The sequence below is a fragment of the Tenrec ecaudatus genome, chromosome 8 (assembly GCF_050624435.1).
Source record: "Tenrec ecaudatus isolate mTenEca1 chromosome 8, mTenEca1.hap1, whole genome shotgun sequence".
NCBI lineage: Eukaryota > Metazoa > Chordata > Mammalia > Afrosoricida > Tenrecidae > Tenrec > Tenrec ecaudatus.
In genome coordinates, this window is record NC_134537.1 from 82,030,477 (window position 1) to 82,043,202 (window position 12,726).

A 12,726-nucleotide genomic window follows, 5' to 3' on the forward strand; every position below is an offset into this window, starting at 1 on the left:
AATTTAATCAAAACTTAGACTGCATCAAAATTTAGAAAATACTCATACTAAAGGCACTCTGCAGTAGATTTTAAAGATGCACTTAATGAGCTAATAGATACTTTATCTTCTCTAATATCTGAAATTCCCGGAATACTTTTATTCATAGGCCTATTTAATATGAACTGGTGGTTGCAGTTCATATCCTAGCACAAAAACATTTTCAACATAATACCGCCATTGCAATTTGTATTTGTTTGCCTGGCTCCCAAGAAAGGCTAGCAAATACATTAGCTAATAGGCATAACTACATTACTATCCCCCGTGGTTAAAGGGCAATTGCGAAGGTGCCAGGAGTTTGCACACAGAAAGCAGCATTAGGGTAACACATTCCAATATTCTACTTTTCACAAAAAAAATCAAACACTAGCTCTCTTGAATGATTAACATCTATTTCTCAACCTTCTATCTAGGCTATTCACCAGTTTTTAATAATACAGTACTTTTATGTTCAATTGAAAATCAATGTCAGATTGTAAAGTTGAACACAATATAAAAAGGTAAGAGTTGAGAATCCATTCCTCACAATTACACTCACTCACTTTAATGTCAACTATGTGCACCATTTAATTCCATTCTAAAATTTATTTCCAGTCTAAAAGTGTCTGCTGTCAAACTTGGATCTTAATCATAGTTATTTCTTACCTTAATAAAATAACAAAGAAGATAAAAATTAAGAGAAAGACTAGATACTTACACCACTGGAAAGGAACTGAGCATACTTTACATGAGGTGAATCAATAAGCTTTACAGAGATGAACAGCCTTATTTAACATTCTGTAGAAGACAAAGTTTAGAAATATTTGTGTTAATCATATTGAATGAAATTTAAGTCAGATAAGTTAAGGCCATTAATAGTTAATATAAGCTAACCATGTTTTAAATATTACTAAACATGTAAATCTTATAATTTAGAAACATAAAAGGGCTTAAAGGGCTTACCCGCTCTTTACTTGGAAAAGTAATTAAAATCACACCTTGAATTTTAATCTGTTATTGACTACTTGTAGAAAAATAGACTTAAACATATAAAACTTAAAACTACAGTGACATTCAAGATAACATTTGATAATATTTATGACCTCTGGGCATACATTTGAACAACATTCTAAAGTTGTTATCCCACTTTTATTACATGCTGCCATCTGGTGGTGGCCTGCATAATTGTGTGAATTGGAAGAAACAGCATTTATTTATTTTACCAATCCCAGCACCAGATACCTCTTGGGACATATATGTCCCACTTCAAAATTTCTTATCCCAAAGTTTACTCCATTTCATTCAAATCATCACCATTATTACGAAAATACATATTTTCCATAAAAAAATTCAAAGCAGAAAAAAACGAAAACTACGTCAAAACTACTACATCGCGTTTCTTTAAAAATGTTTTAATGGGGGTAATAAAGCACTTAGCAAATTATGAAATGATGAGGAGCTATTACTACCAATAAAAAACACAGGCATATTCATGTTGCATTCAGATAACTGAGCACAGAAAAAGAAAATAATCGAGTGAGTCTGGTACTCCAATCTTCTGATTTGCATTTTACTGCTTTACGCAGATTCAGGTGCATTAACCCCTTCACTTCAGACAGATCTTAATAACAACAACTGTTATCTACTACTGACTGTTTAGGAACTAAGGATCATGTATTAGTGGCTGAACTTATTAGCAATTTCAAACTAGAGATGACTAATCTTAATATAAATTAGGCACAATTTGCAATATTGATGTAAAAACTTCACATTAAAACAGACATTCAGTACTAACTCAAATAGGCCAAAGTATCTTAAAATGACTAATAATATATGCAAAGTCAACAGGGTAAAGTTAGAAATCTATCATATTTGTATATCCTAACTCATAACTTTAACAAAGTTCCTATTGTGGTTAATTTTCTTAGGGAGTTAAATATTCCTGAAAGAGATGTAAAATACAAATGAAATCTACTATAAATGTTTCTGATTGCATATTCTAGGCAAAGGAGGAATACCAGCCATAGACAATTATTGGTCAATAGACGTTTAAAATAATCAACCCTTATGTTCAAATTTAGTTGAAATATACTAAGCACTTATTTGTCCTGACCTAAATACATAGTCATATGAGTAAGATATGTCCCAGTATTTCAGGAGCTCCTAATATTAAACTGGGGGATGGAAATTACAGACCACGATTACGAGAACTGCCATTTGGACATTAATTTAGGCTAGGGAGATCTGGAAAGAATTTCTAAGGGTGAGTTCAGAGCTGTGATCTGAAGTTTAGAATAGGACCTTGTCAAGCCATGTCGAGGGAGGTGAGAAAGTGTGGAGGAATGATTCTAGGGAGGGAAATTGAGGAGATTATGAGGTATGTTCAGACAGTGTTGCTGGAAATCTACATTTTTACAGATGGCCTTTAAATGCCTAGCAGTGGATGCTGACTTTATTCTATATGCATGACAATCATGCTATAACTGAATCAAAGAATCTAAGAAGTAATCATGAAAAGCCTTCATCATACAATCTGAGAAACTGAGATTGAATAAGTATTAAGGATTTGTATCACTAAAGATCATAGGATAGCTGTCATTAATATTTCATATATAAATGAGTGTAAATATATTTTATAAAATAAAATGTCCTTTTGAAAAGAAGACAAAATAATCAAAGGACTATGATTCTCTATTCTCAGGCTTAATTTCAGAAAGCTCTCACAGTTAACAGATTTTATTTTAACTTAAAATAGTTAAGAACTAAATAAAAATATACAAAAAAGAGGGTATTAGTAATGAAAGTCTACTGGTGCTGAATCACATTCAAATATTCAACTAGAAAAAATAAATACTTACAAAAAAAGAATTGGATTTTTCATTTGTACTCAAGAGAATTGAATACTGTTGACAGAATAATTCTATATCAACGAATAATACATCTTATATGAAAATATGCAGATATGCAAAATTTAGAGAGTGTATTCTTTCAGGTAGTGTAATAGAAAAAGAAAGGGCTCTAAGTGAAGAAAAAATAAACTGGAACACTAAACTGGTGATAAAGATTAAGAAAATTGTATGACACATGGAAGAAGTGCTAACAAAACTGTTGCAAAAAGAAAGATTAAGAGAAAGACTATTACAAGTGATGAAGCTTATAGTTTATATCATACAGTACATTTATATGATAGTTTAGGAATGTGTAACTTAAGACTTTTGAGAGTGGATTCTACCTCCAAAAAAATCTTAATTTTTAATTTGGGATGTACAAAACTATCCAACATAAAAACATTAGTAGGCTGGAGGTATGTAGAAGTAAAAATATTGCCAAGTTCTTACTGGGAAGAAGGGGGAAAAGTAAGAGGCAGAAAATAAACGTACTTAAGAGATCCAATCTTATCAAGGGGGGGAGGGCATTTTTTGGAGAAAAGATTTTTGTTTTCAAGCATGTGCAGAAATATATGTACAAGGAGCCCTGGTGGCACAGTGGAATAAGCACTGAGCTGCTCACTGCAAGGTGAGGGGTTCAAACCCACTAGCCACTCCTCTGGAGAAAGGTGAGGCTGTTGGGTCAATGAAGACTTAGTCTCAGAAACTCTGTACAGGGTTTCTAGGAGATGGAATCGACTCAATGCTGTGGTTATTTTGAATACGTAGGTAAGAACTCGATGGAATAGGAATGTTGTGGGAAGTCGACTCTTCATAAGAAACTTTAAAAATCTTATTTTAAGGGGGAAAATTGAGCTGATACCAAGGGCTCAAGTAGAAAGAAAATGTTTTGAAAATGATGACGGCAACATATGTACAAATATGCTGGACACAATAGATGTAGGTATAGATTGTGATAAGAGCTGTATGAGCCCCCAATAAAATATAAATTTTAACCAAATTGAATTATATTACTCATTAAATAAGTCAGATTTTAAAAATCAGGAAGTAGAATGGGAATCCCACAAAAATCTTTATAGTTCTATACAGATTCAAAGACTATATAGCAAACATAAGAAAATAAGTGAGTTATGTCATTGGAGGTCACCTTCATGAAGATGTTATATGGTTTTCTGTGTTTCGGTATATGAAACCCAAGATTGATGAACCTCTCGGGGAAGGTAGTAGAATACGGGGGCTTTTTTGTTTGTTTTCTTTGGGGGTAATACTACAGTGATAGGGGGATAAAAGAGAGACAATGGTAGAATCCAGGAAGAAAGAGAATGTTTGGAAAATGATTGTAGTAGCAATTGTACAATTCCGCTTGATGTGATTGAACTATGGCATTATATAAGTATTAACTCCCAATTACTGATAAATTTTTTAATGGAAAAAAAGAAAATTACTTGATGTACATATTAGAAGGAAAAAATCTTGTTAATAGTCTGCTAAAATAAACAGAAACCCATATCAAAACATAACTAAAAACTAAAATGAATTTTTTAAATTAAAAAAGTATGACACAACAGTAACTTCAAACCCACCATTGATGCCTTTGAGCTGTGGTGCTGGCAAAGAATACTGAAAGTATCGTGGAATGCAAAAGGACAAACAAATCTGCAGCCAGAGTGCTCCTTAGAGGTAAGGGTGGTGAGCGTTCTTCTCGTTTACTTTGGACCTGTTGTCCCTGGAAAAGGGCATCATGCTTGGTAAAGCAGAGGGGCAGCAAAAGTTAGAAAGGCCCTTAGGAGATGAACTGATACAGTGGCTGCAACAATGGAGTCAGGGACAGACAAAATCACAAGGATAGCACACTGTTTAGTTCTGTTGTGCACAGGGTTGCTATGGATTGGAACTGGCTCTATAGCACCTGACAACATGATATATGATATAGCTTAAATTAATAAAAGGTTCTCTAGTTAAGCAGGAAATCCTAGGGAAAATGGGAAAGATATTCCATTCACAGTGGTAAATTTTCTAATATTGAATAACTTTATACATTAAAAAAAAAACCTCACTGTGATCAGGTAGATTCTGACTCATAGTGACCCTGTAGGACAGGCTAGAATAAGCCCCTTTGGCTTTCTGAGACTTCTAATCTTTGCAGGAGCAGAAAGATTCATCTTTTACCTGCAGAGTGGTTGATGAGCTCCGTTCAAACTGCTGACCTCTGTGGTTAGCAGTTCAGTGTGTAGCCCACTATGCCAGTCCAAAAATATGATCTTTATGTTTAGAAGGTAGAAAGAGCCCAAGAACCACAAATAAGATAGTACAAAAGAAAAAAGCAAAAGTGGAATTCCTTGAATAGATATAAGAGTTTATGGAAAACCCACTATAATCCCATCAATGCAACTGACATAGGAATAGACACACAAAATAACTTAAATATAGATCCCAGTACATATGAGAAAACATGCAAGTAAAAGGTTAAATTTTTATCCCAAAAGAAAAGATAAATTAATTTTTAAGTGGTTAATACAAAACTGGCATCAATCAAGGGGAAAACACATTTGCTCTTTTTGATGTACACAGAATAAAACATATACCATTTCAACAATTTCTACCTGGAAGACTCAGTGACACTGATAATTCTTCAAGTTGTATACCCACTGTCCTTACTCCTTTGAAAATCAGTCCACCATGAATAAAATAAACTCATGCCCCCACTACGCAAAAATTTCCCCTTTCCCATCCCTCCCATTCCAGTACCTACTAAAAATATACCGTGTTTATATATCTTCTTATTTCACAAATATAAAGCCAGGCCACCTTTATCCTTTTGTGACTTAATTCACACAGCATGATGACTTCAAGTTTCATCCATATTGTGGCATGCACAGGACGTTACTTTATCACTGAGCAGCATTCCATTGAGTTTGTCATTTTTGGCTTATTTGTTGATGTGGGATTACGCGGTCACACGGTAGGAGTGGATTACGCGGTCACACGGTGGGAGTGGGATTACGCGGTCACACGGTAGGAGTGGATTACGCGGTCACACGGTAGGAGTGGATTACGCGGTCACACGATAGTTCTATGTGCAATCATCTGAGGGGCAGGGAAGTAGGTTTCCACAGTGGCTACATTACTTTACATTCTCAAGAAGATGGATGAGTTCCAGTTTTTCCACAACCTCGCAAATATCTAATGTCTAATGCTTTTTGGGTCCCTGCCATTCAAACAAGTGTGAACAGGTATCTCGTTGTAGTTTTGATTCTAGCGGCTAATAGAGAAATAAGGGTAGTGCAGTGATGAAAGATCAGGAGGTCAAACTTGCCAGTTGATTCCTGGGAGAAAAATATTGTAGTCTGCTTACAAAAGGATCTATAACCTTGGAAACCCTGTGAGAGAGATCTATTCTGTCCTGTAGTCTTGTCATGTGTCAGAATGAACATGATAATGAGTTTGATTTGGACTCAAATCACTAATGCCAATGAGCATCATTTCATGTGTTAGTTGGTCATATGAATATCCTCTTTGTTAAAATGTTCATTTCCTTTGCCCAATTTTGGATTGGATTGTCGATCTTTTTGTAGCTAAATGATAGAACTTAGAAAATATATTTAAATACACAAACTTATTGAATATGTAACTTGAAAAACAACCCCAAACTCACTGCCATTGAGTCAATTCCAACTTATAGTGACCCTACATGGCTCCCCCAATCTCTCCCCTTCTACAGCCTGTCTTCTAATTTTTTGATAAACTGTGGCATCCCTTAGCTGTGGCTACCAGGAATTCTGCTGCGAGTGTCTTGCCCAACTACCCCAGGTTGAAAGCCCATCGCTCTGCTAGCTCCTTGTCTAGGAGCTTCAGATTCCAACAAGGATCCTGGGGACCAAAGGCAGCCAACTTCCAGTTTATAAAAGCCAGAGCAATTTGCGTGAGGGTTATCTCAATTCATGTGTGTTGAATATATACAATTATAATACAGTGTTTCCACAATACCCAAATCACATAATGTCCTATTTCACAGAATGTATGGCAGCTATTAAGTGACGTATATGATTATGGCCACATTTATATAAAATTATGTGTGTATAGATGCAGTATGCACAAATTTAAATGAAATTATAATAGGTTCTACCATCAGAAATTGATTCTTACTGATCAAATAATAGATTCAGAAATGTCAAAGAGTCAACTCCATAAAAAGTCAGGTTTAGCCAGCAAATATATCCACTGTCAGCTTCATTGACCTTTGAATAAACACAAAATCAAGTAAATTCATTAAGAATAAGAACCTGTTAGTGCTTTATTACAGGTGGTAAGAAGGTAATCTTACATTAGCTTTACTCTTTACTATAAAAAACAGTAACTGAAAAAAAAAAACCAAAAAAAAAAAAAAACAGTAACTGTATAAGGTTTTTTAAAAAGTGAATTTCAAAAGACATATCCCGTATAAACTGTGTAGAAGCTGAGTTTTCAGCACATTTTTAATGCAGTTTTTGTGGTAAGATTAGGTGCCTGGGTGTATATTTGGGTCATCTCATACTCAAGTATATACAGTAATAAGAAAATAAGTCTGTGTCCAACCCCAAACTCTTTTATCTTTTGTACTAATACATCAGGCAGTTTCTGTACACTTTCCCTTCTTCTGTCATGTGTACCTTTGCACACATGTGAGAATATATATGTAGGATAAATTTCTAGCAGAGGAATTGGTGTAACAAAGATTAAATGCATTCTAAATTATAATAGATTTTGTATAACTTAGGAGTCAGAATTGACTCAGTGGCAATGAGCTTGGTTTGGTTAGACCTCCCAAAGAGGCACCGATGTGCACTCCCAGCTTGGGGAAATGCTTAATTGTGAATTCAGTATGTCTGGGGTGATTTACAATTGGGTTTACATTATACATTTTGTATGTATGTATCTCCTTCACACAATACTCAATACTTTGTTCACTGAGTACACAGAGAAGGTGCACAAGGTTCAAATGAAAACCAGAACTACAGAGTGCAAGAGTGTAAGGAAGAAACAAACCGACCAGAGAGTGTGGGAGAAGCCTTGCAGTGCTGGCAGAGGTGACAGGGGCACTCCAAAGACCACTTTGTAAGATCTTTAAACCCAGCTACCAAAAAAGATTTCTCTGAAGTATGATATATCTATAACAGAGACCTCAAACAAGGCTCTTTTAGTCCTTCAAAAAGAACCCAGTTTTAAAATCCTAAGTAAAGATGTGTTAACATATAGAGATGTGCATGACTCTCACAGTGGTAAGGCAGGTAACACGGGTACTTCCAATTTACAAATGAGGACATGTATCTTCTCCCTGATAAGGAACACATCAAGAGAAACAAATGTATATCACATACACATATTTTAAAAATAAAACACAATACAAGTAGGTTTTAAAAGGTAATAAAACACAAAGACAATACAAAGTATCTCCCAATCTTTCTGCCCAATGATAAATACTATCAAGTTTTTGTTAATCTTAACAAACAAACAAAACCCAAAGAAGTGAAAATGTAATTATGTAGGGGTGCTTCAGAAAGATTGTGGAAAGCAGGATCTAAAGATAATGAAATTTTTCCATGAAGTTTTTGAGGCCCTTTTCTACCTCACATATTGTAGCTAAGTGCCATCAAATTGGTTTTGTTTCAGTGACTTCATGTGACAGAACTGCTGTCCTGGGTTTCCTAGGTTGCTACCGTCCCTTGCGCTGACTGCCAGATCTTTCGCCTGTGGAGCTACTGAGTAGGTTCAAACGGCCACTCTTTTAGTTGTCAGCTGAGCACTGTTGTGTCACCTGGGATCATGTATCTTAAAACTATTTTTATTTTTCCTTTTATATGTTTTACTCTTGAAAATTTCAAAAATGTACAAAAGCAGAAAGAACAGATTAACATAACAAACACTTTTATATCCATCACTCAGTTTCAACAATGAACAACTCAGGGACGATCTTATATCCTCTTCTTTACCTGCTAAACTGCTCTAGCAGGTGTTTTCAAGCAAATTCCAGAGATATTACCATTTTCACATAATTTTTTTTAGCAAGCTACAATATTTCCAAGCCACAGTTTATTAGATATAGAAAATTAGAAAGTGGATGGACAGTACAATAATGCTTAACCATTGGTGGGAGTTGACTACCAGAGGAGAATAGGAAGAACGGAACAACTATTTAATTAGAGATACACATCAACAATGAAGCATCAAGAAGCTTATATTTTAATGTGTGTTTCCAAAATGCTTGTGCATGATATATTTTACAAAAGTGTTTTGAAAAAGGAAAAGTGTATTGATACTATTTAAGAAGTTAATCAGAAGGTGTTTAACATTTTATTTTCCCTGAATGATGCCAGACAAGTGAGGTCTTACTACATAGAACTTTGGTTTGAGAAACACATGGAGAGTTTGGGGTGAAGAATGATCAATGATATACAAGTAAAACACAAACTATAGTTATTAGGAATTGAACACTCATCTAGGTTAGAATACGTGTTTAATTGAACTTCTACAAATCACCAAACTAAAAAGTCACTGCTGACACATAGTGACAAAGTAGTACTGCCCCTTTGAGTTCCCAAGACTGTTTATAGGAATAAAAAGTCCTCTCTCTCTCCCCCATGGAGCTGCTGTGGTTTCAAAGTACTGGCCTTGCAGATCGCCACCCAACATGAAACCACTAGGTAGTCAGGGCGCCTCCTCAATTTAAGGTAACTTAAAAAGATAACTGTGGTAATTATATAATCTGGTGTCAATTTGTGAGGATTACTAGTGAAGGGGGGTGTGGAGACTGGCCTGTCAATCAAGATATAATCTATGAGGCCTCTGTGTGGGCATGATCTTTTCCTGAGAATTCTGGGAACCCTGGTATTTCCTCCTTGGAGTCAGGAAAGATTTTCTCTTTCTCTATTCACTTCCTGTGAGATTGAAGAAAAGCCACATGGACCTACCCTGATACAGCCCTGGGTGCTGGAGAAGCCACATGGAGACCCCTGTCAGCACTGAGAAGCTCATAACACAACTGGATCCAAAGACTTTCTACCCACTGGCCTTTGATTGTCCTGCACTCGGCATCACTGCATGTGTTTCGTGAGTCTGAAGAGGACTTTACAGACTGGTATTGGACATATGGGATAATATCATACTTACGGGCTTGGACTGGACTGGACTGGGCTGGGATGTTTCCTCAATATTTAACTGCTCTTGTATATAAACCTCTTCCTTGTTTACATGAGTTTCGATTAATTTGTTTCTTTAGTCTACCCAGACTAACACAGTAACTAAACCTGCTAATATTGTTTATGGAACCCTAGTGATGTAGTGAGTTGCATAATAGTGGTTTCACTAACACAGTTAGAGATCCGAATTATCAGCTGATTGACCTTAGGCAAGTAGTAGTAGTAGTATCCCTGGTCTGTAGTTACCTACCTTTAGGGGCTTGTAAAGGAGCCCTGGTCTAACTGTGGGTTATGTGTTAGGCTGCTAATGGAAAGGTCTACAGTGAAAACTACCTAGCGGTCTGCAAAAGATGAGGCATTCTACTCATATATATCTATAGTCTCAGAAACCCACAGGGACAGACTACCCTAAACAAAATCCCTGCTCATATACAGTCACATATTTCTTAAAAACAGAAACAAAAAACTAAACCACTCTTGCCAATCATGCACAAAAACAGCTCAGGGTCCCTCACTCTCCTGGGAACATGGTGCCCAGATATTCCAAAATGACAGACAGCAACATACCTCAACATTCTCACCAAGAAAACAAGGAAAACAAAATGTAACAGCAGAAGAATCCTAGAAGAAACAGATAAAAAAAGAAATCTTCAGAATGCTGCTTAAAGTAATACAGGATATGAGGGAAGCAATGCAGAATAAGGACACAAAGAGAGAGGAGTTGAAGTCCACAATAGAGGGCATGAAGTTCACGGACCAAAAGGAAATACAAGAACAAATAGATGAGGTAACAGAAGCAAAACACAAGATCATGGACCTCACCAACAGGCTAGAAGAGGCAGAGATCTAAAGGATAAACTCTGTACCAGAGATCTCAAGGATAATCAGGCAGACTTCAACAAACAGGAAAGGCAGTCAAACAAGATAATCAAAGAGGCAGAAGAAAACCTGTTAGCAATGCAGATGCTATGAAGAGGAACAATTGGTCGCATAATTGGTCTTTCAGAACAAGACACAACATAGAAGACTCTAGCTAAATTAGTGAGGGAATTCCTAGAAGCAACTTCCCCACCTTAATGGATGAGAATCAGATCTTCATGCAGGAAGCAGAAAAAACACCAATTAAGAGACTAAACCCCAAGAAGAACTCACCAGGCACATAATAGTTAAATCATCCAACTTTGAGGAAAAAGAAAAAATATATTTAAGAGCAACAAGAGAAAAAAATAAGCAGTTACATACAATTGTGCTCAAGTGAGAATATACTCAGACCTATTATTAGCAGATACATGAAGAGGACCTGAGAATCTTCTACCCTGTCAAATTATCTACTAAAACAGATGGTGAAGTAAGAGTGTTCCCAGACAAGGAAAAACTCAAAGAACATACCATCAGAAACCCAATCCAGTGGAAAATCCTTGCCAACTCACTGTGTTCAGAAGACCAATACCAACTAAGCACAAGCAGAAGACCACCATACAGCCCAACTCCATCCAGAAGCCAATGCGCTGAAAATAATTACAAAGATAACTTTGTCTCTATTTGATCAGGGCACACGGGAGCAGATGAAGGGGCAGGAGGAGAGAGTGGAGCACAGCCTGGCCCACCAGGCCGTGATGATGATGTTCCTGAGTAGAGCAGCCAGTCCACAGAGAGAACAACATGGCTGGCCCTACTATGAGACATGATGCCCCTCAATGACTAAGGGCGATACAGGGGACAGCACCGGAGACACAGTGTGGGAATTGCACCTGACCTGATCCCACCACACCGAGGCAAATCACTGGGGGAGTGCAGCGGAACAGCAAGGGAATGGAGTGGCAAGGTCCCCAGGGAATGCTGAAAGTGGACTTTGGGGCCAGGGCGTGGTGCCCCAACAGACTGGACTGGAAAACGCTCCTAAGGGCCAGCAAATGATCCCTGAACTAACTACAAGCTTTTCTCTTGTGAACTGTTTTGTTCTGTTCTTTTTCAGTGGTTTATTTTGGTTGTTTTGTTGTCTGGTTGTATACTGTTGCTTTGTTTTCCTCTGTCTAGTTTTCGTGCATGTTAGTGACTCCACAGGTCTGTCTGAATAGGACAGACTGGATGAACTATCTGGATGAAAAACAACGGGACCGACAGTTCCAGGGGGACTTGGGGTGGGGGGGTAGGGAGGGTAAGGAAGTGGTGTTAACAAACCCAGGGACAAGGGAAAAACATGGGACCCCAAATGGTAGAGAAGGGCGAGTGGCAGGCCTGGTGGGAAATGATCAAGGGTAAGGTTGCTTAGAGAAGAGGTATACTCTAGCCCAGGTGGTGATGAAGCATGGTAGTAGGGCAGGAGGAAGGTCAAGGGAGATGGAGGAAAGAGCTAGGAGTCAAAGGGCATTCATGGAGGTCTAGACAAAGACATGTACATGCAAATATATATAGGAGGATGGGGAAATAGATCTATGTGTCTATATTTATAGGTCAAGTATTAAGGTGGCGGAAGGACCTTGGGCCTCTACTCAAACACTCCCTCAATGCATGAATACCTTCTTTTATTAAATTGGAACTCTATGATGCTCACTCTCCCGACACAATGGCTGGAGCCAAAGTGGGTGAACAAGTAAATGTGGTGAAGAAAGCTGATGGTGCCCGGCTATCAAAAGAGATAGTGA

At 37.1% G+C, this 12,726-nt stretch overlaps 1 protein-coding gene across 11 annotated transcripts in view; it reads right to left on the minus strand.

The window, feature by feature from the left end:
- Positions 1 to 12,726, minus strand: part of HMBOX1 (homeobox containing 1) — a 193,228-nt gene that overhangs the window by 116,851 nt on the left and 63,651 nt on the right. For 10 of the 11 annotated variants that reach the window (XR_012785738.1, XR_012785737.1, XR_012785736.1 and 7 more), the window contains exon 2: positions 737 to 816. Coding sequence is in view for 8 of the 11 variants with exons in the window: in XM_075556451.1 (XP_075412566.1) it covers positions 737 to 759 (23 nt within the window). In the remaining 3 variants the exon portion in view is untranslated. Of the gene's footprint in view, positions 1 to 736; positions 817 to 4,489; positions 4,633 to 12,726 lie in introns of all 11 variants that reach the window. The other variant, XM_075556445.1, reaches the window with a different exon arrangement.